At 37.1% G+C, this 27,385-nt stretch overlaps 1 protein-coding gene across 50 annotated transcripts in view; it reads right to left on the bottom strand.

Annotated features, from left to right (window-relative positions):
* Nucleotides 1-404: 404 nt before the first annotated feature.
* The window catches only part of myo18ab (myosin XVIIIA b), a 173,038-nt gene continuing 146,057 nt past the window's right edge, over nucleotides 405-27,385 (bottom strand). For 16 of the 50 annotated variants that reach the window (XM_087283036.1, XM_087283037.1, XM_087283049.1 and 13 more), the window contains 12 exons: nucleotides 26,603-26,707; nucleotides 24,847-24,993; nucleotides 24,640-24,753; nucleotides 19,771-19,887; nucleotides 18,663-18,746; nucleotides 16,694-16,831; nucleotides 15,580-15,765; nucleotides 14,470-14,609; nucleotides 13,793-13,837; nucleotides 7,431-7,553; nucleotides 5,156-6,628; nucleotides 405-2,211 (listed from right to left, as the gene is read on the bottom strand). In XM_087283036.1, coding sequence (XP_087139162.1) covers nucleotides 5,164-6,628; nucleotides 7,431-7,553; nucleotides 13,793-13,837; nucleotides 14,470-14,609; nucleotides 15,580-15,765; nucleotides 16,694-16,831; nucleotides 18,663-18,746; nucleotides 19,771-19,887; nucleotides 24,640-24,753; nucleotides 24,847-24,993; nucleotides 26,603-26,707 — 2,664 coding nt within the window. In that variant the 3' untranslated portion in view covers nucleotides 405-2,211; nucleotides 5,156-5,163. Of the gene's footprint in view, nucleotides 2,212-5,151; nucleotides 6,629-7,430; nucleotides 7,554-13,792; nucleotides 13,838-14,469; nucleotides 14,610-15,579; nucleotides 15,766-16,693; nucleotides 16,832-18,662; nucleotides 18,747-19,770; nucleotides 19,888-24,639; nucleotides 24,754-24,846; nucleotides 24,994-26,602; nucleotides 26,708-27,385 lie in introns of all 50 variants that reach the window. The other 34 variants (XM_087283066.1, XM_087283046.1, XM_087283065.1 and 31 more) reach the window with 6 other exon arrangements.

Genomic DNA, 27,385 nt, shown 5'->3' with positions numbered 1-27,385 from the left:
ATATATATATATATATATATATATATATATATATATATAAGCTCACTCTGAATCTGTTGCTTTTAGGAGATGATGAATATTGCAGGCTTTTTCTTTCAACTGATGTGATAAATTAAAATATAACGCTCTGGATAAAGGACAACATTTTAAAGCCGGTTTTTGTAAATATTATGCTTTGTGCTTTCAACATTGTTAGATTTTAGACAGATTAGTTAAACCCATTTGAAAAATTGTAATATATTAGATTAAATTCATTTTTAGGAAACCTCTTGTCATAAAGCATACTTATATAGCAATTACGCACTACGGCTTTAAAATTTGAGTATGCTGATCATGCTGAAATTAAATCTGCCTGTTATCTTAACAAAAAGAGATGCATTATGAAATACGCATATCGAAACAGATCAAAAACAATCACCATCATTTATTTACAATATATTAAACTGTAATGCAAAATTATTACTTATATCAAGTGATCATTTATTCAATAAAGAAAATAAACATTAGCTATTTTGGAAGCTAGAATGAATCATACAGATATTTATATATTTTATATTAATGTGTACAGCCAGCAAATGTTATGTATCTTGTAGCCATGTGTTTGAAATCGCCAGAAACATCATAAAACGCTTATTTCTTGTATTAAAATCAATAATGACTGCATAGAAAAGAGGATAAAGTGGTTGACCTTTACAGAGGGTCTATAAAACCATGTAAAATACACAATGTGGTCTCCCTTTAAAAATCAAGGAGAAGCAATGAGATCCTTTCATTGCTATTACGCTGTTGCTTTTATATTTTGGCAGCTTCGCTTAATCCATCAATGCTAGATCATAAATACTACAATGAAAGCAGAACAACAACAACAACAACAACAACAACAAAACGATAGAAGGCAAAAGAGAGGTGTGTGTCCATAAGGGTCACAAAGTCTTTAGGTAAGGCCAAAAATACTGATGAATCCAATGCGACGACATGCCGAAGGGAAGCTGGGATTTCACAGTATCGGTTCTGTCAAACGTCTCCATCCTGGTTGCACTACATCAGCACAAAAAGCAACCGCGGTTTATCCAGTATCAGTGAAGTTGGATGATAAATTAAATGCCCCATACACCCAAGATCGTGGGCCATCCCTAGGGAAAGCCAGACATCTGTGATAACCAAAACAAAAAGCCTGAGAACAACAACAACCACAATAAGAAAGTGTAGGAATAAACCACTGAGCATACGAGCAAGATCTTCAGTCAAAGCAGAATGCTTTACAAAGCATATTTTTGGGAGAAAAAAAGCATTAAGATTCCAAATCTGAAGACCCCCAAAATGCTGCCCTCTTCTTGTATTATTGACCTGACCACCTTTGTTCCTCTTTACATAAAACATCAAAATAAATGGAAGGCCAAGAGTAGAAATGGGCTCTATTTTCATCAAGAGGCATCGCGCTCTCTCTATATCTCTCTCGCTTACTCAAGCAAAATGAATCCTTCACCTTCGAGCCAACAGGCGGAGAGAAAGATACAAGCAAGTGAAAAAAATACATGCGTGTAGTTAAGGAAGTGGTCTTAAATCACTTCCACCTCGAAAAACTAATGTCCTCACGTACCCAAAACAAACCCTCTCCTTTTTTTTTTTTGGTAATACAATATTTTCCTTTCAATACGAACACAATTGAAAAAACTCAGACTTTTTTTTTTTTTACATAATGCTATGCATCTTTGGCTCAGCCCTGACCATGCAAGAGGCTGTAGCATTTTGCCTCAAGCGATATCCTTTAACTGAATCCTGACTGGAGTAAGAATGCAAGCACAACGTTTGCTAAAGTCACTGCTTATTTAGAAACAAAGAGGAAGAATGTCAGAAGTAAAAGCACACAAACAGGAAAGAGGAATCAACAGTGCTGTGAATCATGATGCTGTACAAACCCTTTAAAGCACATGTGAAATCATAATATTAAAAACCATTCTCCACCCCCTCCCTCGCTGGATCCCGGATTGTGGAAGACGTTGATATTATACTCAAAAGTCTTCCTTCCTGTGAACGTGAGTGCATGTGAGTGTGCGCTATGCGGTGGTCTCGCCATCGCTGTCGTTTAGGTAGCTGCTGCGTTTGTAGCGTGAGCGGTAGGTGCTTCGGCTCGTGCTCCCTTCCTCTTTTTCTTCTTCCTCTTCCTCGTCAGATCTGTCAAGGCAAAAGCGTCTGCGGCTGGAGGGTGGGCTGGAGGGGGGAGATAGACATAGCTTTGATTAGGATCAGCATGTGGAGAAGATGGACCAAAGTGGATAATAATCTTGGGAAGGAATGTTGGGTTATCAAACTTCAGTACGTGGGGACAATATTTAAGAGGAGATCTCTAAAATCCTAGGTTCAGACTACACAGTATCAGCCAGATTTTGTCGCGATTCTATTGGTGTAAGATGTTGTGGTGATTTTTAAACAGCAATGGGCACTGGGACTCAAGAATGTATTGTCGTAAGGTTTTCAATCATATGATAGTCCTGCATTTCCTCAAGGCACTAATAAATGACGTCCAATCCTCCTATCAAAAATATACATATTTTATTGTATTGTATCGTATCGTATCATATCCTAAACACACCTGCACCAGCTAATTAAGTCATTAAGATGTCATACACAAAGAGCGCGTTTTACCCAAAGCTATCTCATGGCAATTCATAGCTTTTTAATTTAGTGGATAATTGGTGTTAATTTGTATAATTTTATTCACACATTTTTGTATGATTTGCTCATCCACAATAAGGGTGGTTGGGGATGGGATTTGTCGGTACAGCTTTTAAAAAATATTGTATGTTTTCATACAAATTAAGTTCCAGGAATACATACAATTTAAAACAATTTTCAGACATTAAGTAAAACAGTTATGTTTCCTCATGAGATCGAGCTGTTTTTTTTTCCATGCCAATGTTGCGCTTTTGTCTTCATGCTTTTTGTCTTCATGTCAGAAGAGCATGTCCTGTCAAGCTAAAACGACTTCAGATTTAACTCAAAGCACTGCTCAGTGTCAGTTCCAAACCAGTGGATTAATCGGAAGAACTTGGGAGGCTAGACAGTCATCTGTTAACAGGATACCAGGGTGCCCTGTGCTTTTAAAAATAAACATTTCTGAGCACTGTCTTACATGTTTTTAGACACAAAGAAGTGTTCTGTGTGAATTACCCCAAAGGATGCACTGTGTATCAGCTGTAATATTGGCATTTGTCTATATTTATCTGCCTATACAGTAGATACCAGTTATCAGCATGTAAATATATAGAGAGAAATCGGCAGTGTTGGGGGTAAAGCATTACAACTAGCGTGAGTTACGTAATAATGTTACTTTTTTAATTAATGAGTAAAGTAACGCATTACTTTAAAAAAACCAAGTAATAATATTTGAGTTACTTTTTTGAAAATGTAACAGGTTGTTTTTTAGTTTAATTGTTTAGCTTTAAAAAAAATAAATTGCAGATTTTAAATGAAAGTCACAATGAATCTCGTAGTCAATGATAGAACAAATAGAAGAAAAAGAAAAGGAGATTGTCTCAATGGACAGAGATTTTACTTAAGACAAATAGTACAAAAGTACCAAACACATTGATTTAAACTTTTAATAATCTGTATATACAGTACGGCATGTATAGCTCTAGGGTCAGGAAGTTCTCAGAAAACATCATCTTAAACTATTATTTTTTTTATGTGTTTTAAAGGTAAATTAAGGTTTAGGTTATACAGTGCACTGTTAATTACAGAAGAAGAGATCAAGCCTCAGCCAGGCGATAAAAAGTAGCACAAAAGTAACTCAAAAGTAACATAACGCATTTCTTACTGTACACAGTAAAAAAGTAATGCAACTAGTTACTTTTATCTGTATCTGCTAAAATTTCCATATTAATGCTCCTCTACTAAGAATACTATCATACTTCCAGACAGGTGTGTTGCAGCAAGTTATAGTTTAACTATTGCAGTGAACAGTGTACCAAATAAAAAAATTTTAAAAAATCACATTATATTGTAAAACGGTGACTACAATAACTATTTTAAACCTACTGTGTAGTCTGACCCTTTCATAAGTCAATATCATCTTTCACCACATATTAGAAGTGCAGTATGATCAAGTCACATGCAAATCACACTTTGTGTAGTGCTCTAAACATCACCTAATCAAATTATTGTTAGTACAATAATTAGTTATAATAAATTGTACAGAGCAAAAAAACTAAAACATAGAGATCAAATTTTGACAGACAAAACCTTTTACCTAATATCAGCTGATAACATACAGTAGTAGTACTATTATATTATCTACCCTAGTTCTAACTTAGGGCAGTCAAGATGCTGCTTGCCATGCAGAGTCAAGGCAATATAGAGTTACAATACAAGTAAAAGTTTGTCTATTAAAAACCTACTGCCATGAAAACCTATGGTCCATTTTAAAACAACCTGCAAATTTCTTGATGTCCGCTCATAATCTTATCAGTAAATTAACATATAAATGAACTGTGTCCTTTAATTAAACAAGGCGAGGAGTCAGATGTAGAGAATGCATGAATAACTCACCCTCTCCAAAAAGTCAACGATAACTTTTCGTGTCACTGAGTCTTATCTTTTCTTTGTCACAATAATACAAACTTCAGGTTAATTGCTGGCACGCAGTCCTAATCGATTTTCTGTTTAATTATGTCTGTGACTAGAGCAAGAATTTCAAAATGACTTTCACTACTGTTTTGAGGTACAAGATCCTAAAATCTTTTCAGTGAATGATTTAGAAGAGTCATTCCTAATCAAGCTGAATTAGAATATGGGGCCAAGAATTCTTATCGTTTTAACATATTCAAAATAAAATAATTAAATGATAACAATTCTACAAAACTACAAGATGAATACATTAGCTATGTGGTCTTTCTAGTATTGTGGTGGACAACTGTGAAAGTGCTTTAAAATCAACCTAAATGAGAATCACTGATCTAAAACTACAAAAATGGCATGTATGAGTAACAAAGTGAAAGAACACAGTGTAAAGAAAATGTGAAAGCAGAGAGCAAAGTTATGGCAAAATGCAATACAAGATATCAAATGGTACTACTGAGGCTCTTGAGTATCTGAGGATTAGTTTAACACCATGCTTGTAACATTCCTTCACTCCACACCAGGTGTCACCTACTGCCATCTTTATTCACTGTCAGGCCTGTACAGGTATTTCATCATAAGATTGTCTACTTTCTTCTTCCTCCTCTTCTCGTCTTTTTTACACAGTGGCGGAGATCCTTCAGAGGGACCTTCGGGCTCCAGCTCACCCTCCGAGCCTGAGGCTTGCCTGCCAGGGGCTTTCTTAATACTGCTGGAGCTTCTGTAGGAAATGGTGGACGCTCCAGAACTTGAGTCTGAATCGGTGCTAGACTCAGACTCTGAGGACGAGGAGGAAGATGAAGATTCTTTCTTAGATTTCTTTTTGGATTTCTTGCCCTTCTTCTTGGAGCTCTTCTTCTTGCGGTCATCATCGGAGCTTTCTGATTCAGAGCTGTGGCTTCTCCTCTTCTTCTTTTTGCTCTTGTTCTTCTTGCTGCGGCTGCTGCGTGTGCTGAGGCTGCTACTGGAACGCATAAAGTCTACTGCTGAAGCAGAGCGGCGCAGGCTGGAGGAGCGGCCACTGTCTCTGCCGGTCCTGGAGCTGCTGGTGCTCTTCTGGTCATCCTCCCTTGCACCTGGTTTCTCTTTCTCTGCTTCAGAGTCTTCTAAGCTGGTGCGCTTAAATTTGATGGGTTTGAAGTTCAAGACTTCATTGATGGCAGCCTCTAGGTCAGGGTCTAGGTAGTTGCGATGGCTAACCGGCTTGACATCTGAGACATCAGGTGGGCTAGAATCAGTGGTCCGGGCTTGTGGAGGCATTGAGAAGCTTCGGCCAGAAGTGGAGTGAGGACTGTAAGCACTAGAGCGACCCTCGGTGAAGGCTACGCTTCGAGAGTCATCTTCAATATCAAATTCACTGAGTCGACAGCTGCGAGAGAGGGACATGCGGGAGTCAGCACGACTCACGCTTCCAGGACTGCGGCAGCTCAGACTGGGGCTGACGGCTGAACCATATTCACTCTGGTGGTCTTCAAGACGAGGCATGCTTCGACGACGGCTAACAGAACTCATGCGACTAACACTAGAAATAGCATCATCATCTAAGTCCATCGCAGTGCGGTAGTTAGAAACCCGGCTTGGGGCTATAGAGGACACAACAGACTCTTTATCAAAGTCAGACCAGCGACTCTCCATGCCCTTTCTTGCCCGACTAGCTGCTTCTGAGTATACCTGAGAGATGACAGAACCTCGATCGTCAAGATCATCTCCTGCCTTTCTCCAGGAGCTGACCGAGTAGGAGTCATCCTCAGCTTCTTGCTTGCCTTTGTTCTTGCGGAAGGATGAAAGGTCCTGGGAATCTGACTGTTCTTTGAGAGTGTTGAGTAGGGAGCTCTCGTCTCCCTTACCTCCTATAGAGTCCTTCATGTTGGATCGTTTCCTGTAGCTGAGGGAACTCATGACAGACACAGGCCTGCTGGGTTCTAACTCTTTACCTTTTCCACTTTCTTTCCATTCTTTACCCTCTTCCCACTCTTTCCCTTCCTTTCCGTCAACATTTACGGCATATCTAGATAAAGGAAGGGCAGAGGGGGTATGCACATCATAGAAAGACAAACAGATGGAGGGAGGAAAGGATAAAGATGAAAATATGAGAATAAGAATAAGAATACATGACTAAAAAAACTAAAAGATGACTGACACACAAGAAGAGAAACAACAGGTTTATGCAAGCAGACAGAGAACAAAAATAAAGTTTCATGTGACAGCAAGAAATGAAAGGCACTTCTCTAAAACCTCTCTAATTAAAAAAAAACAGTTTATACTATTGGTTCGGGTATCTACATTAAATGAAAAGGGCCTTTATCACAAAAAAAAAACTGCCACAAACTATAACCCCTATGTGGTATGAAATGCGCTTTATAAATGCACATTACGTTGCAATTCCAAGACTTATTATCCAAATTAGAGACATTATTCAAATTATTAAAATTATGACTCAAACATTTCTAAAGATTAAAAAAATGTGAAAGAAGCCCAAAAGCCAAAACATAACTCTGCTGGTATACAGAATAAATAGAAAAAAAGAAATCGAAAGTATCCACCAATGGGAACACCAATTCATCTTCAGTAGAAAGGCAAAAGTAGGCATGCCAACTGGCCAATGGGCATATCCATTAATCTGCCTGTGAAGCTGTACCCTTTTATAGAAACTGCTGTTATCAAACTGCTGACAATGGGAAGAATATGCTAGACGGTACCATTCCCTTAGCTCTAGCTAATTATCTTTTCCAAAAATCCTTTTTTTTTTTGGTCAGAACGTAAATGTATTCTGTGAGGTAACTGAGGGAAAATGAGGTTGCAGTACTGACCTTGAGCTCTTCAAACTACCATCATCTGACAGATTCTTGGCAGAGCCCTTGTTTTTGGACAGCCATGACTTCACCCCATCAACACGGTCCTCCACCTCAGAGTCCGTATCAGAGGCACCCTCACTGTACAGGAGGAAGAAGGAGAAAGTCAACAAAATGGAGATCAATCCTAACAGACTGTTAGTAGGAGGAACGCAGGGATTATTGGTGGAGAAACAACAGCACAAATGCATGCGCCCAATCTCTAGAAACCTGAAAAAAGGCTCTGTGTTAGTAAGTCAGACTCATAGTCCAACAACAGTATCCTGCAGCTAGCTGGCTCTGTATAATGTGTCAGGCATCCAAAAGGGTGAGGTCAGTACAACTCCAAGCCAAACCAGAATAAAGGAGAGCACTGAAAAAAGAAAAACCATTCAGACTGTAGCTTAGCAGACAATAGCCCTGTTCCAATACCTAGCCGGCTGCCCATGGAAGTAGAATTTCACAGGATCACTGACACATTTGTGATCTAAAGGTACTTAGAAACGCTGCTTAAAAAGCTACACTGTAAAACCCAAAAAGTTAAGGTAACTCAAACCATTTAAGAAAACCAATTGCAACAAACCATTTAAGATCAAAAACTAAACCTAATGAGTACTGTGAACTTAATCCATTTGAGTAAATGATGCAATTTAAGTCCAGTAAAACCCAATAAATGAAGAGAACTCAAACCAACTGAGTACTGTAAAAACTAATAGGTTAAGGCAACTCAAACTTTGAGGAAACCGATTGCCACTGACCATTTGAGTAAAAACTAAGCTATACGAGTACTGTGAACTTACTCCATTTATGTATAGTAATGAGGTATTTAATTAACTCATTACCTTCAACACTGAGTTCAAAACTCTTTTCAAATGAGTAGAATTAACTTTCAGTCAATTTTGACTAAACTTTTGGCCAGCTCTCAAGGCGGTATTTTACTGTAGAAACCATTCCCAGAATGCACTGCAAACACTTCTGAAATGTATTTATGAGAATTGAGCACAATTAAACATTATTACAAATTAAAATACAAGATGTATTTTATGCTTGAGTAACATGATAACTGCAAACTCTGTTGAAATGAACAGTGAGACAAGAGTATTGGTTAACTTTGCCAACCAAATTAGTCATTTATGAAATTTTTAATTGGTTATCCGACAACAGCCACCTATGCAAGCAGTAAGTGGCTAAATAGCTTCCAAACAGAGCTAAACTCTTTTGTTTGTCATTTATTATAAAATGCTGTAATGAATAGCTAAATAAAAACAGAATTAGGAATTATATAGTAACTAAAAAGCTTGTGAAAGATCTTCCTTAGGTAAAGGCCTTGAGACTAATTTATCCTTGGACTACCATATTAAAGGATGGCATGAAGGAATGGGCCATTTTGGGACTGTAATTAACTTGACTCACCACGCTAGCAATACCATGCATCTCTAGATACAAATGGGTTTGGTGGGGAAATGTTGCACTGTCAATAAGAACGAGTAAACACAGGCCGAATGTCCCTGAGAGCAGATGCATTAGCACCTCACACGGAAAGCAGCACTGTGAATCCCAGTCCTGTTTGCTCATTTCTCTATACCAGATAAAACCATTGGATTTATGTTTGGCTGGATTTGCAAGTCAATGCTTCCCTGCCTCTTTAGATTAGTCTTATCCTTCACTTATCGCACAGCACACCGCTCTGAATAACTATGAATCGCCCTTCAAGGACCTAGAGAGCTAAAACGACTTCATATATGCACAAGCAGAAGACATTTAGAGAAGATTTGGTAATGGTAGATTTTGAACTGGGGCTTTTTTTTTTCACAATTTTGTTTCAATTTAAATTTTAATAATCATTGTTATTGTCCTCTGGTACCGTAAAAGTCAAATATATCTCAATGAAATTATACAACATACATCAGCTCATTATCCCAGGCATAGAGAGAAGGTTAACTCTAAAGCAGCAGCTGCTTTTCTCTGACATTAGGGTTCCGGTCTGCTTAGCTCTCCATTTCTGGTATTATGCATATGAGAATATTATATATGCATGGAGCCATGAGATAGCGCAGATGTCACTAAACACTAACTGTATGCTCGCAGTCAGGGTGCTGGAGAGGGTCTGAATTAGAAGATCTGATACACTCAAGCAAATACACTCAGGATAAAAGAATTTGTTGTCAAATGAGTTTTGCTTTGACGATACGGTCTGGCAACTTAAGAGTGCCAGGGTTTGTATTCCTTCAAGAGCCCTTTTGGCTCTTGTGTAAGCCCCAGTGCCCTGGAGGTAAACCGAGGTGAGAACGTTGTGTGAATAAGCCCTGAGCTCTGCTAGCCGGCCCATCGCTAAACAGTAGGACAGCAGGGTCTTTGTAATGAAGCGCTAATGCAAAATGTCACACACAATTTATGTCCTTGACCATATACCATTAGTTAAGCTGCACCTAAGCCCAGGGGAACAAACAAACAACACAGTGAGAGAGGAGAGACATTAATTGTCTGTGACAACATGCCTCCATTGGTTGTACATCTCTGTTACAGGCTATTACATTTATCATTAGCACCTACAGAACTCTCTCAACCCTCTATTTTCCTCCCTAGTCTCTGTCTCTATACTATATCCCACTCACTCTTTAGCTCTGACCCTTAAATGCACTAAAATTGGACTTTTATATAGTGCAACAGTTTCTTGGCTTTGTCACGGATTATTTCTTTACTAATTCAAGACTGTAGAAGAATTACAGTTGTTATTATTTACCCTCATATTGTTTCAGTTTTATACTTTTTTAGGTAAAACAATTAAATTTTAAATATGCCACATTCCATTATATAATCTAGTTAAATAAAATGAATCTGGACCGTTAAGATATTAAATGACAATCTTGTGAAGCCATAATAGATTTGTTTGATAATCAGACAGCATGGACAACTCCAATTGTTATCAATTTATTATGATTCTGTGTTCTGTTTAACACAGTAACAGAAAATAAACAATATGCTTAATTAATTGCTTAATGAAACAATTTAATTCATTCATTCATTTTCCTTTGGCTTAGTCTCTTTATTAATCAGGGGTTGCCACAGTGGAATGAACCCCCAACCTATCCAGCATGTTTTACACAGCAAATACCCTTCCAGCTGCAACACAGTACTTGGAAACACCAATGCACACTCATTCACACACATAAACTACAGCCAATTTAGTTTATTCAATTTTCCTACAGCACATATCTTTGGCCTATGGGGGGAAACCCAAGCCAACATAGGGAGAACATTAAAACTTCACACAGAAATGCCAACTGAACCAGCCGGGCCTCAAACCAGCAACCTTTTTAATTATACAATTTAAAATTGATATTTTTTAGACAGATACAATTTAAATTTCTGTTTGCTGTGGTTAATGCTAACAACATTTGCCCTTGCACAAATATCTGAATTGCATCTACACCAAGCTTATTGTTAATTAAAACTATAATTACAGTTTCTGCAGGTTTCATAAAGTTAAGTTTAAGACTTTTTAAGACCATCTAGAATAATATATTAGACTTCTACAGGGTTGAGTTTTTTTCTAATGAATAATCATGTAATTATTTTTAGGACTTTTTTAAACATTTTTTTTAATTGAGGAAGTTGCTGTATAAATGTCTAACAGTTGTTGTGAATTATATCTCTATGCAATAAAAAAACATACATATAAAAAATAAGGTTTTATGAAGATGTTTTGTTAGTCACTGGATAGATGTCGGCACAAATTGAGTACCTTTACAGACCTGTTTAAAACAATTTAAGACCTACAACACAATATGCCAGTGAATTTAAGACTTTTTAAGGCCTAAAATTTAGGTTTTGAAATTTAAGACAGTTTGAGACTTTTTAAGACCCTGTGGGTACCCTGAATTAATGTTAATTTTGTTCATTAAAATATATCTGAAATAAAAAAATGAATATTAGATTAAAAGACTTAACAATTTAAAACAAATAAAAATGCAAAAATAACAATCTAAAAATTACTTTAAATAGATATTTAAAAAAAATGTAAAACTGTAAAAAATTCAATGCAAAACTAATTTTGAACTAACAAAAATTAAAACAAAAACTAGAAATAAAAACTAAATATTTTAATCAAAACTATAATAGTATAAACATATGCTAAAATCCTCTTTTAATACAGATAAGAAAGAGATGCATCATCTATGTACAAACTTAAAATGCTTTATGCTCCATTTATTTTGAGTGACACTGACTATTTTTTACATGGACATCAGTAATCAAAATATTTGCATTAATCTAAATTAGAAAATAATATGATTATGACAATATTTTGTTTACATGAGTTGCTTTTTGAATATTCTTTTCATGATCCCGTTTTACATATTATAGCACACAATTCAAGTAACAACATTGTGTCACCATGCTATCCACATTTCCTCTGGAGTTTCATGTAATTTCAGGTGTTTTATTTTTTATTTGATAATTTTAGCTGCAGTTTGGCACTTTCACTTTCATTCAGGAACATTTCCCACATGCCCCTTGTGACAAACAAGGTATTGGATCTTTTACTGAATTAGTAAGTGCAAAGAATAATCTGTCAATCAGTTGTGTGTATAGACTATCCTGTCGCAAAATGTGGTGAAAATCCTACACGACAGTAATAGTTTGATTGCGGTGTTTACATGTCTGTACTGCCAACACAATATCACGGCAATTCGTAACTTTTTCATTTAGTGGCTAATTTGTACGATCTTATTTGTACATTTTAGTACGATTTGCTCATCCCCCAATGACGGTTGGGTTTAGGGTGGGGTTAGGTGCCATGCCTCCTTTTTAAAATCGTACAATTTCTTACGACTAAACTCGTACGAATTTGTGCGAATTAGCCACTAAACTGCCAAAATGTAAAGTGATCAGGCTGGACTTTAGTCTGATTAAATTAATCAAAAATCCCTGTTTACATGGTAGACTCTTAATCAGAGTATTGTCTTAATGGTATTAAAATTGGATTATTGGTGTCCATGTAAACATACTCACTGACACCAATGAACCAGAAAACCTTCAGAAATATTTGAAACCATTCTATCTTCCTACAAATAAAGTTTTAAAATTACTTCACAGAATAAAGCACACAAGTAACGCTTATGAATGGGGCCATGGAAGAACGCTCAGAATTAAAGCTCATTTCAAAATCTCCCTTCTCCTCATTTGTCATTCGTTATGCCCTGTCTATTCTCTCATATGCTCTTGGAAAATCAGAATAATTGGTTCTCCACTAATGTTCTCTCGTATTCAGCTACCAAATCTCTTACAGTCCGTCTAATATACAGTAAATATAACATGAACTGCCCAATTAAATGAAGGGTCAACATCCCTGCATCAACTCAAACAAAACATTTCTGCAACGGCACACAGTAACCATCTAAAGCCTGATCAGCAATGCGCACACTGTCCATTAGCTTTTAATACTTTCTCACATGATGTAATAAGTGGTGCTTAGAGCTTAAGGGTTTTTAAAACTGGAAAACGCTCCAAGCACAGTGTACAGTGCAGACCAAGGACTATTGACGAGGGAATGAAATGGCTCGACGCCAAAGGCTGGTACTTCGTTGTAGGCCGTTGCCAGATGAGTTGGGGGGCTTTTTGTAGGACATTTGAGGGTTATTCATTATTTAGTCCTTATGGTTGAAAGATTGATGAGGAACACGCCTTCCTTTCCTGCCTTAAGAGGCTGCTAAGTCCCAAGAACAGAAGTGTGAATTATTTAAAGGAGTGAGAAAGCGTAAGAGAGGTAAAGGAAGGCCGAAAAGAGAGGAGGGCAGATCAACCCCCTCGCAGATGTTTGTACAAGGCCCTGCAGCCTCCAACAAGTTTGCATAGGCCCCTTCTGGCTCTGGAGTCAGAGGACAGACCGAGGTTTAGACTCTGTGGACATGTAACTACACCTGGCCTGTGCTCAAACTGGTTCTTACCTGTTACAGGATGCCAGACCCACTGGTGAAACATGAGGTATACTGAAGTTCAATATTATAATGCAGAGTTTCATTTCAGGGTAGGCGAATCACGTCTGGGGTAGGTAGCCATGCTTGACTTGGAAAAAGCATGCAGTTTGTAGTGCGCATACATTATGGATGAGGTATCATGCATAAAAAAAGCATGTTTGTGATGTTAGTTGTCATGCCCGGAAGTGTGATGCAGTATCAACATGATGCTTCCAGACTTTTCTGGAGCCAAATCGACATTTACAATCCAGAATATTGCTCATTCTGTGTTAAAGTTCTTGAATAAACACTGCATCATCTTCCTTTGGGGGCAATGAAGAACCAAAAACATGTTAATGTTAAGTTCAAACTTTAACTTCTCACATCTTGTTCTTTCGTTTCTGATACTTAGTCACCATGTCTTGTAAACTGGAAGGTGGGAGGGGGATGAAAAACAAACATAAAAAAAACAAGAAGCAGAAATACATGAGTTTCAAATGAAAAATGAAATAAAAACAAGAAGTCATGGTCTTTAAAACACAAACTATAACTGAATATTTATCATGCCCGGTGTGAAAGGCTTCTAGCGCAGCACACTGCTCGAGATGTTTACAGAAAATGCTGACCTTTCTCTGACTTTTGCTCTATGTACCCCTTACGAAGTGTAAGCGTTGCTCTATTTACTGTTATTAAGAAGCCTGGAATTCTTTTATGCACATAAAAAGAGAGTATACTCAGTAAGGTGCGGGTCATTGAGAGAAGCAGAGCGACTGTGGCTGAACAGATAACTCTTCCTCTGACTGATGAGGCCAAGTACATAAAAAAAAGAGAACTCCAAATTATGTGCGGCAGTTTTCAAGACATAAATATTTAAGAGAGTGTGAATAAGAGATGACTGAGACTGAGACTGGCTCACTGATTGCTGTCTCCAAAAGCTCAGTGAACAGCGCATTCATCCAGATCCAGTGTCTCGTATCTATTTTTTTTACCCACTTATGCACATGGAGAAGCTCTCCTGAGGTTCGCATTAAATAAAGAGTTCTTAAAGCAGCAAGTGTCACCTGTTGATGAGATCCTCATTGTCGTCACTCTCCATCTCATCCTCAATAGCAGCCTGGAGGTCCCCGATCCTCTTGAAGGCCAGCTTGAGGTCTGCCTGGAGACTCTGGTTGGCTGCTTCCAAGCTTTCAATATCCATTTCCTGAAGGTAAGGAGTTATAATTTAGTATTTCAGCCTTTATTTTTTTACTATATCTGTTGTAATCAAATGTTTATTTTAAGGTAATATTTAAAACAGTAAATTAATTAGATAATAACAATGATAGTATGAGGTTAATGCCTATATTCGCTTATGTATTTTGAAATGTTAATGTATACACATTATCTATCCATTTATCTATATCTATCTATCTCCCCATCCATCCATCTATTTATAGTATATACATATACTCTATATATATACATATAGAGAGAGAGAGAGAGAGAGAGAGAAAGAGAGAGTTAGGGTTAGATCTCCTATCTATCTATCTATCTATCTATCTATCTATCTATCTATCTATCTATCTATCTATCTATCTATCTATCTATCTATCTATCTATCTATCTATCTATCTATCTATCTATCTATCTATCTATCTATCTATCTATCTTAACAAAAACTCAATTGTTAAAAAAAAAACCAGACTACATCCATAAGAATGTGATGTCTTGGATACTTCTTCCATTACTTATATCTGAATAGATGTATTAATACTCTGTATTCACCAGCTATGTTGGCTGTGAGCAAAAGAAGTTCATTTATGACCCTGATCTATGAGGTCAGCCACTAATGTTGGTAGGCTTGCGGTTCCTATTCAATCCCAATGGGGTTCGGGTCTGGACTTTTATGAAGGCCAATCAATTTTCTTCTCACCAGACTTACTAAATCATTTCTTTATGGACCTCGTGTCATGCTGAAATGAAAAGGGCCCTCTTCAAACTGCTGCCAAAATACTGCATGCCATTTTTTTTTTACAATGTCATTGCGTGCTGTAATTTTTAAAATCTGACTGGAATGAAATGATTTAATCAATCAGAATCTAGTGTCTGCATATACTTTGGCACAACTGACTTCTAAAACACTTGAGAAGGAGAACATAAGTGAAGCAGAACAACAGTTAAGGGCCTCTCACCAGCTCGTGTTTCTTGCGGCTGGCTTCTGCTTCTTTCTTGGCCAGCTCCGCCATCTCTTCCTTGATGTCTCGGATCTGCCTGAGGAGACGCTTGTTCTGTTCTTTCTCCCGGTTCTCGCTGGCACTGCGCTGGTCTCGTTCCTCAGTCAGCTTCTCCAGATTTTCTTTCAGCCTCGCCACAAGACTCTGAAGATGCAGCAATCATTTATCTAACACGCATATATGCAGCAATACCGTGCACCATCGCTTAAGTGTTTCTGAACCCCGCATGGCTGTTTACGCCATCCTGCAAGTCTAGCGCTGAAATATGCGAGATTGTCAAGCTATCCATATGGTGCAAAAACTCCAAATAACTTCCAAAGCAACTTTTCTGTGATTTTTCACACAAAAGGTGGGCTGCACTGGCATGGAAATAACTGCAGATTTAGGAAAACAGAGATTCTTTACAGTTTCGGATGGGCATGGTTTAAACAAGCTGCCCCTAGAGATAACATTGCCCAAGACTGCGCTGAGCTATACATCCATCAAAATCAGTAATAACAGAGCTTTCAAAACATTTCCGTTGACAGATTTTGCTGTGGGCGCAGTAGACGATTGTAATTTGTGCAGAGTGCCCAATTGTAATTCTGCAGGTGAGAGGGAGCACCCAACAGAGATGAACGATGAATAGGACTGGCGGCTGGAAAATGTCACTTAAGGAGTAAAAGCCCATCAAATCACACAAAAACAAAATGCTGAAATAATGTGCATTAGAGAAAACACATTTTAATCACACAAGCTGTATACAGTGCAAAAACAGATGACCTCCAGCAAAGCAAATAAATAAATAAACTAAAATGAAATATGTACATTTCCTCTCTCGATTTCATTTGAAAAGCAGAAGGGGGACAAATATAATCCACATTCAATTTGTAGAGAAAGAGTTCCATAGGAAATTGGAAAACATTTCTAGTAAAGGGGTTAAAGGTCTCTAAAAAAAATAGACCAGTGCTGGTGGTTGTGTAGATTAATTTTACCCTTATCTGACACTTCAATGCCTGAGCGCTGACCTTTTGACACTTCCAGCAGCCGGCCTGCTCAAGCCCACATAAGCAAACACATCCTGCCAACTCACCTCCAAGCGTTTGACCTGTGTCTTTTCGAACTCCAGCTTGGTCTCCAGCTCTCGGATCTTGGCCTCCTGCCGGCTGACCAGAGACTTGTCCACCATGGACTGCTCTTGGAACTCTAGCTGACTCTGCAGGGCCGTGAGCTGCCAAACACACACATAAAGGGTGAGATTTCACACACATACAATGAGAAAGGACAGCAATCTGTATTTCATGGAAGTACTAACTGAACACAAGCATTTTGTGCTGAGCAGTAATTCTAGACAGCAGGTCTATCTAGCTTATCAGCCTATAAATGAGATTTGCTGATTTACACTGACTGACGGGTCAAACCTAGTTTTGATCAAGATACAGGTCCTAATACTCCGTTACACAGGTCTCATGTTCATTATTCAAACCCTGTCACTGTGCCTATGAATTTCTCTTTTCCCATGTCTGCATATAGCACTAGTTCTTTTTCAGTACTAATATTCTGTGCTAAGAATACCAATATTTTTTCGGCCACCTATGTATAGCTGTTGCGCATATTACTAACATTTTTAGTTTTGTGAGGGGAAAAACAAAAATAAAAATATATTTTGTAAAAAGGAGTGTAGAGACTTCAGTGTAGAGAAATTCTGAGGAGGGGAGTTTGTATGGAGCTACATCAGTCTCAAAAATAATACATTCACAAAATATAATTTATACACCCACAACACAATTCACATTTACAAAATCTAATTCGGAAGTTCAAAACACAACTTGGAAATAATAAATCCAATTCGTAAATTGAAAAAACGATTTGAAAATGCACAAATCCATTTCGCAAATTCGAAACGCAATTTAAAAATGCACAAATCCAATTCGTAAATTCAAAACATGAATTTAAAATACACAAGTCCAATTCAGAAATTCAAAACACAACTTATAAATACACGTATCCAATTTATTTGGCAAAATATTTTATGATTTTTCCTTGTGAATTCACAAACTGTGTGTTGTATTTATGAATTGAATTTCATAAAAAAAAGAGTTTTGAATTTACAAATTGGATTTTGTAAATGTAAATTTTGCTGTGCATGTAAGAATTTATTATGTAAATGTATTATTTTTCAGACTGATTTAGCTCCATAAGTTTGTTCCTATAAGTAAAGAATCAAATGCTGGATGAGGTGGAGCCTGATCATATCATTTAAAAGTCTAACATTAAGAGGGGCAAAGTTTGAGTGTATTAGTCAAATGTTGAGGGGTGGAGTAGGATCCAATAAATAAAGAAAATAAAAATCTAAAAAGAGCAGAGTCTGAGTCAGAAGGGGGACAAACGGGGCAGAATGTAAATCTCCTTATGATAAGAACAAGCAAAAATAAACTCAGACAGACACCAACAGACACTGACAGGGGTAACACGCTGATTAGACAATCCAGAGATTGTTAGCTATTGACATCTTTTGGTGTTTGCTGATGCATTGTGAACTGGCCTTAAGTATTAAATGCTGAAAACAGGCAATGTCAGATGCTACTTTTAAGTAGGAGTCAAATAACAGGAGGGCTAGATTCTGCTCATACAATTGAGATTAAAATACTTTGGTGTAGTCAGATTTTATTTTAAAGTCAAAAGCTGAGCGGGGTTAAGATCTTACAAATAAAGATGCAAACTGTGAGTGAGCAGAGCCAGATTCAACCAATAAAAATTCAAGTACCAAGAGGTGCAGGGTTTAAAGGTTACCTATTCAAATATGAGAACTTTAGTGGGTGGAGTATAATGTTAATCTCATAAAAAGGAAAGTCTGAAGCTTGATCTTGATATAACACAATCAACTCAAAGAGTCTAAAGCATTGTCTGGTAACTTTCGAGTTCAATGGACAACTAGAACTCCAAATAATCTGTCCTTTTCCCACCTTAAACGAAAATAATCTTTAATGTTCAATAAAAATGCAAGTAACATTGTTGACAGTGATTATGCAGTTTTTGTCTTGATGCCAAAGTGAACTCACCTTCTCCTGGACGTCCTGTTTCTCCTTCATAGCCTCCTCCAGCTGGGCCTGTAGGTCACTGATCTGGGCCAAGTTCTGTGAGGACTGCAAAAGAATGCACCAGACAGGGGTCAATCATTCTGAATTCCTCCATTTCTATCTCCCAGAAGTCATTTGTTATGCTTTGGTGTACATGATTTCCATATGTGTACACATTTTCTAGTATGCATGAATTATTCAAGATACCTGTATCATCTAAACTGCCACACAACAATCCATTTCATTATTTAAAAGGATGCATATTAATTTAAAATCATATGAAAAACAGAATATTATCCTTCACAGCATACTACTGTACCATTAAAACAACATGCATTGCACAAGCTGAGGAATGTGTACTATGATGACACTTTTTTATTTAAATATTCCATTTAGCTGCAGAGAGAAACTATCATTTTGCCTGCTAATGACATCGCTCAAAAAATGGCAGTAATAAATGGCATCTTAACAGAAACATGAGTGAAATGAAGCGGGGAGATAGTTGAGACTATCTGAATGCCTCAAGTATGAATGTGTGTTTTAAAACCTGCACATAAATGAACCACAGAGCTGGTGAAATAAACCCTAGGGAACAGGGCTGTTCCGTTGTAGAGGATCTGTTTACTTGGGGTCTGTGGAGACACATCACTCATCTCTACATCGCTGCCATAGCAGCACGCTGTGTTTAAAACACTGCTAATGACAATCAACCCACACGCTCAAATAAACGACAACTGCTTCAATCACATTCACACTGGCACAAACAACCAATCAAAAGGCAGAATGGTCTATCTGCACACACTAAACGATGCTGTAGATTTGATTTTGCGTGATGGAAGCATGTTGCTGAGAAACAGCAATGAATCATACTGGAAAATGTCAGATATGCAGTAACATGCGATATGCTCAGAAAAGCTTCTTAGGTTCGTTTTACATCCCTCCTGCTTGTTGTGAATATATATGAATGCATGTATGCATTATATATACATACATAAATTTAAAAGTGCATGCAGAGACACATACTGTACTCTGTGTTTGATGTGGATGGTGAGGAGCAGCTCTGACAGCCATGAGAGCTGGAAAGAGTTACCTGGGCAACGGCGGCTTTGTGTTTCTTCATGAGCTCGTTCATGTCCTCCTGGTCTTCCTCCATGCGAGACTGCAGGTCGTTCTTCTCCCTCTGCAAACGACTCAGCTGCTCCTCGAGCTGAACCACAATCAAACAAAAGCACAAGACTGTAAGTTGAAATGTGTGTTGAAATAGTGTGTGTGAAATATCACTGAGAAATATGAATGGAAAAACAAACAGCCTCCTTGAAACGCTTGACTCTGGATATTCAAACAAATTTTGAAAATACATATTCAGAAAACTGTATTTTTAAAAAAAAAGTATGCTACTCTCATGGATTATAACAGCAATAATGTGTATTAAAAATATACATAAATAAAAACATTAAATAATTATATAGTTCAGTGTTTCTCAACCACGTTCCTGGAGGCTCTCCAGCTCTGCACATTTTCCATATCTCCTTAACCAAACACACCAGATTCAGCTCACTAACAGTTACTAATTGACCTGTAAGGGGGTGGCAGGCACAGGAGATATCCAATATATGCAGTGTTGGTGGTCCTCAAGGAACCTGGTTGAGAAACACTGATTTAGTTCATTGTTTGATTTATTTTCAACATCAAAAATAATAATAAATAATTAATTAAATAAATAAATAGCATGCACTGGGGCAGTTTGCTGCTGAGTATGATGCAGCAGGGATGAGAATCAGCAACTCCAAGTCCAAGGCCGAGGAGTTCAAGTATCGTGGGGTTTTGTTCACGAGTGAGAGAAGGATGGAAAGTGAGATTGACAGGCGGATTGGTGCAGCAGCAGCAGTAATGCAGTCGATGTACTGGTTCGTTGTGGTAAAGAAGGAGCTGAGCCGAAAGGTAAAGCTCTCGATTTACTGGTTAATCTACGTTCCTACTCTCACCAGTGGTCATAAGCTTGGGATCATTAAATAAAAGACAAGATCTCGGATATAAGCGGGCGAAATGAGTTTCCTTCACAGGGTGGCAGGCCAGACCCTTATAGATAGGGTGAGGAGCTCTGTCACCCAGGAGGAGCTCGAAGTAGAACCACTGCTCCTCCACATCAAGAGAAGTCAGCTGAGATGCTCGGTCATCTGTTTTTGAATCGCTCCAGGACGCCTACCTAGGGAGGTGTTCCAGGCATGTTCCACCGAAGGGAGGCCTTGGGGAAAACCCAAGACATGATGGAGGGACTATGTCTCTTGGCTGGCCTGGGAACACCTTTCTGGGAAGAGAGAAGTCTGGGGTTCTTTTCTAAGACTGCTTTTAGCAGTCGTAGATGGCGTATAATGACTTTATAATGACACTGTTAAAAAAAAATCATGAGACAATTTTAATGTCATCATGACAGTCATGTTTATGGCGGATTTATGACAAATTATGTTGTATTGATGATTAAAAGTATCACCTTCATATGTAATATGAAATACTTCAACTAGTAACACTTCAATGACAGTCTGTCATGATCATAAAGGCTTCGTGGCAATCTTGTGAACACCCCCTTCATTTAAAGTCTTACCAAAAATAAATAATGAACTGACTTTTCTTTAACATCAGCCTCAATACTGTGCTCCCTGCATGAACACTGCAGCTCATTTTTAGCTTCAGACCGAAAGCCATCTCCTTTTATCCCTTAAAGAGATAATTTTCCTGTCACACCATCACTACACAGTAGCTGCCTGCATTGTATAAATCCCTGAGAACACAGAAGTGTCTCCCAATTAGAGACGAACACTTCACCGCCTGCTCTGTCAAACTGTATCAGAGGTCTAATTCCATTCAATAATAATTACTTCAACAATAGATTCAGCTAATCTCTGAGGAGTAACTTTTAAATGTATTAGTAAAAGCAAAAATAATGTAGTTATGACATACTGCTAATGAATTAGTCAGCAGAGAAGCAAGAAGTTTAACTATTTTGTCAAAACATCTTTTCTTTCATATTCTGTCTTTCTTTTACAAATCAACGCAAATCAATTACTACTAAAGTGGCTCTATTTTACATTTTACCTCACATTTTTGTAATTTGGAAGTGATAGAATTTAGTGTCTCTGACAAAGTAACATGTAACTATTTTCATTATAAAGCCCAATACAAGTAGCTACTGTTTCTTTAAAAGTTGCAAATGAAGCATATTCTGACTGCTTCATTTCTCCAAATGTAAAAATAATATTTTCTGTACATTTAAAATCCTTTTTTAAAATTATTTATTTAACAACGACGTGTCAAATTGACCAAGCATCACAGTAAATACATTTGTAATGTTACAAAAAAAATCTTCTTTAAAAAATAAAACTAATACGGAACATTCTATTCATTGAATAATAAATGAAAAATCTGCTTTCACAAAAATAGCAGCACAACCTTTTACCATTTATAATAAGATATGTTTGCTGAGCACTGAATCACCATGTTTAAAGGATTTCTGAATGTAACACTGAAGACTGGAGTAATGATGCTGAAAATTCAGGTTTTCAGCCATTACAGAAATAAATGACATTTCGAAATATTTAAAACATTAAGCTGTAGCACATTTCACAATGCTACGGTTTTTACATGTTGCTTTTAAGTCTTTGGTAACTCATTACTTGAAGGGTTGTTCATAAGACTGTCATTAAACCCTTATAACCATGACATGACACTTGTCATAAATGTGAATGAGATTTTACGCATGCTTATACCCTCATTAAGTACCATTCACTCAGTTATGACATTTTAAATGCAAAGGTGACATTGTTTTTGTCAACTTGACATAAACAAACACATCACACCCTGTTTTGTCTTTGTCGTGACAACCTGACATTACCAAGAGAACAAAACTTGTCATAAATCTGTCATAAACATGAAGCTATAATAAATATTTCATTCAATTTTACAACAGTGTCATTTATATTTTTCTACCTCAATCATACAAGCTGAATTTGTCATCAAAATGTCAATAAATATTAAAGACGCTGTTAAAAGTTATTCAACACAGTAACAACACTTTAAATGAGACATTTTAATAACAAATACAGTTTGTTGCTTTGGAAACATCATCAGAAAAATATTTATGATTATAATGCCTCATGACAATCATGTTTATGACAGATTTATGACAAATTCTGTTGTCTTGGTAATGTCAAGTTGTCATGACAAAGATGAAAACTGGTTGTTATGGATTTGTTCATGTCAAGCTTTCATAACAAAGTGTCATCTTTGCATTTAAATAACATACAGTTGAAGTCAGAATTATTAGCCCCCCTAAATTATTAGACCGCTTGTTTATTTTCCCCCCAATTTCTGCTTAACGGAGAGAAGATTTTTTTCAACACATTTCTAAACATAATAATTTTAATAACTTATTTCTTATAACTGATTGATTTTATCTTTACCATGATGACGGTAAATAATATTTTACTAGATATTTGTCAAGACACTTCTATACAGCTTAAAGTGACATTAAAGGCTTAACTAGGTTAATTAAGTTAACTAGGCAGGTTAGGGGAATTAAGTTATTGTATAACAGTGGTTTGTTCTGTAGATTATCGAGAAAAAATATAGCTGAAAGGGGCTAATAATTTTGTCCCTAAAATGGTTCACAAAAAATTCAAAAATGCTTTTATTCTAGCCAAAACAAAACAAATAAGACTTTCTCCAGAAGAAAGTCTAGAAAGAAGAATATTATCAGACATACTGTAAAAATGTCCTTGCTCTGTTAAACATCATTTGGAAAATATTTAAAAAAGAAGAAAAAAAAAAATCGAAGGGAGCTAATAATTCTGACATCAACTGTAACTATGTAAATGACACATAATAACAGTTGTCATAAGCATGCATAAAATATCATTCACTTTCATGTCATGATTATAAAGGTTTCATGACAGTCTTATGAACACCCATTTAAGTAAAGTGTTTACGAGACTTTTTTCATGCTGATAGGTTGATAGCCCTGCAGTGCGCTGACACATACTGCAGTGCAACTGGGCTGCAGGCATCTTGAATTTGAGTCTTGACTGGAGCTTTTCTAGAAACAAATATCATAATAAAAGCAAAATGCCCAAAAGAAAAAAAGAAAAAATTCTGATCACAAGACAATGTGACTTAAATACTTTTTTTCAGTATTCAAAAATCATCCATCCCATTTCCTATTTTGTATCCCTTTAAACGCTAGACACTGCTAAAAGAAATCCCTTATTGTCTGTGCAGCTTCAATTCCACACCTTTAAACTCCGTCTGGCAGGTGTATTGTATCTAGCCCATGTGTCACCTTCAAATCCTCTAGTGGAAATCCATGACGGGGTGTCAGACAGACCTGAAGCTAATCAGACAGTGATCATGGCCAAACCATTTATCACATCTAGCTGATCAATATGACGATATTCTGCTTTAGGAACACCCACAAAAAACACTCCCCGGCCCACACCGAAACAATGCATTGCTGCAGCTTTATAGCAAATTAAAATGTTCGCTGCACCCTTATGTCTAAATGTCTCTTGCTCCAGAGAGCTGAGGAAATATGACAGGCGGCAGTGATGAAGAAAAAAAAAGGAAAACAATATGGAGACAGCATCAGGGGAACGGCATCTGCAGAATTTGGCTGCATCCGCTTCTCCTGATATCGCTTCATAATACGCTACAGCGAGGACACAATTACACAATTCTCTACACGCTCAAATAATACTGTACCAATGATAGAATTATTAAAGTGTGATGCATTTCAGAGCGATACATCTTGTTCAAATTAGAGGCAGAATCGGAAATGTGCCATTAAGGGTGGAAATCATTTCTCTGTAGCAAATAATTGAATTGACACCTATGGTGGATTCTCATTTAAAAGAAATAAAAATAATTTCAGCTTCATTCTACTTTTACCCCCAAGCGCAGTTAGACTTACAGCCTGTTTGGATTTGGATATGTCATCCATTTGGACGTGGAGGTCCTCGATCTCCACTTCCATCGACTTTCGGGCTTTGACTGCAGCAGCGCATGTGAACTCGGATTCCTCAAGCTGTACAGGGAACGTAAACACAAACGCTCATAAATAAAATGTATGTTTACTGCTGGATGCGATGTTGAGCGCACAGGGAGATGAACAACAGACCTGGTTCTTGAGCTGGGCGATCTCTCTCTTGCTGGGTGCATTGTTCTTCAGGTGATCCAGCATGATCTGAGCATCAGCCAGCAGGGCCTTGGTGCGCTTCAGATCTTTCCTCAGACGCTTCTCTGCCTCCACATCTCTGTGGCTCACCTGAAAATAACAAGCATGGTTTTAGATGATCCTTAAAGTTTTACACATTCAGTGATTAAGAAGGTGATTTTGGTTGGATTTTAGCAACTGCTACTGATTGTTCTTGACACTTAGAGCAAAGTTGTTTTTTGTGAAAATAAAAATGTAAAACTAGTGCACATTGTTATTATTTAGGTAACAATTAATCCTTGCAAGATATTTTCCTAATTTTTTTTTTTTTATTAATCTTCAGCCAAAGTCTGACCATTTGCTTCCGTGATTAAAGTGGCACCTACTCTGTTGACGTCAGTTTGACAGCTTCAGAAATAACATTTTTAACCATAACACTCTTACCATTAGTTTGCTATGAGGGACTGAGCATTTATAAGCACTTCTTTAGTGTCAATAATAAAGTATTGTTGAACACAGCAGTTTATTATCTTTTTCCTTTTTTCAATTTGAAAAATGAAATGTTTAAATCAAAACAACTGTAAATGTAAACACAATAAATGAAAGTAAATTAATGTAATAAACACATATGATGTAAAATTAATTAAAAGTATTCATAAAAAATTTAAATAAATAAATAATAATAATATTTTACTCACCCCCAACTTTTTAATGCCATTAAAAACGTTAACAAAAAACTGCCAAATTTCCAACACAAAATTACCTTTTAACCACACTTTTATTTGTCATGATTAATTAATCATAAAGGCTACTCAAAAACCGCCTGTTTGCATGGAACAAACTATTGCAACTAAACAAAGTTTGAGCAACTGTGAGCTAGTTTAAAATGCCAAGATTGTACACTGAGACTAATACACAAGCATACTGAATCAACTATGGCTGAGGCTATTAACTGAGGGCCGTTCAAGTCACGTCTTTTGTGCACGCAAGTTCATTATTTCTTTTCTTGACCACATATTGGGGGCACCCAACCTGTGGTCTGTGTGGGTCCTAAAGCCCCAGTACAGTGAAGGGGACTCTTTACTACTCAGTGAGTGCCTCTCAGTGGTTGCTAAAAATTCCAGGATGTCCTTTGAAAAAGAGAGTAGGAGTTTAACCCCATCATCCTGGCCAAATTTGGTGTGTGGTGCACTATGGCTGCCGTCACGTCATCCAGGTGGATGCTGCACTATGATGGTGGATGAGGAGATTCCCCCTATGTGTATAGATCTTTAGGTGTCCTGAAAAGAGCTATATAAATGTAAGTCATTATAATAATAATTATTATTATTATTACAGTTTTTTTCTTATTTCCATTTATTTATTCATTGTTCTATCATTTTATCAGTGTAAAATTATTACGTACTGTATGTTTAAATGCCAAAAACATTTTTCAAATACTTTTAAATCTAAAGAGAAATGGACTATTGTTTGTTTTTTATTATTATCTTGTGCTGTATTATTTAGTTTTTGAGCAATTATGATCATCGTGAATATTATGATCAACGTGGAACTGTGATTATTCCTCTGACTACAATCATACAACTAAAATCGATAATTAATGCATCTCTAAATAAAGTGAGTCTAAAAAAATCAGCGTCTGCTATTAAATATGAAAAACAGAATATATTTAACCAATCCCCTTTCAACCAGATTTTAGATGGACAAGTTTGCTCTGTACCTGGTCCTGAGCGCTCATCAGTTTGGCTTCCATGTCCCTCTTCTCCCTCAAGACCTTCTGCTTGTCTTCATACTCCTCTTCCAGCTGGACCTCCATTTGCTTGAGCTGCTCACACACACACAAAACACACAACATCACTGAGGGCTTTGTGAAGTAGCATTGCCCTGAAGAGTCAATCCAATTATGTACCATCATTCCAGACATATCAACACACTCCCTCAATGTGTCTTTAGATGCTTCTGAGCAGCTTCAAGTGTCAATCAAAGGACCCAAAGAAGGGTAATTATAGGATGCACTGTACTGGCAGCTTGATTGGTTAAGTGGAGAGGAGGGAAAGGTGAACTATACGTGAGGAAAATAAAATAGCAGCCCCATGAATTATACATCAAAACAAAACTCGTTGAGTTCAGCTTATCTGCACCTCCGCGCTAAAGACACTCCACAAATGTGAAGTCGCTATCAGCAACAAGAGCCGAACAACGCTGAAGGAAAATTCGTATTCAACAAATGGCCCAATATGCCTTGTTTATTTATGTCGTACAGAAGTTGAAGCGAGCACTGCATAAGAACTGAACGGCAGCAATTATAATTGAACTTGTGAAATGCTGTCAGTTAAGGAAAAAAGATAAACAGTAGGACTGTATGATGTGTTGAATTTATTTCACATTGTTGCAAATTCATACATGATGACTTTTAGCCTGTAAAGCACTGCCTTATGTAAAACTCTACAGAAAAAAAAGGTAGTTTGACCGAAGAGAAAATTTGATGTAACTAAACGTGTAT

The sequence above is a fragment of the Danio rerio genome, chromosome 15 (genome assembly GCF_052040795.2).
Source record: "Danio rerio strain M-AB ecotype USA chromosome 15, GRCz13ab, whole genome shotgun sequence".
NCBI classification, from domain to species: Eukaryota; Metazoa; Chordata; class Actinopteri; order Cypriniformes; family Danionidae; genus Danio; species Danio rerio.
This window is presented reverse-complemented; position numbering and strand designations above follow the sequence as displayed.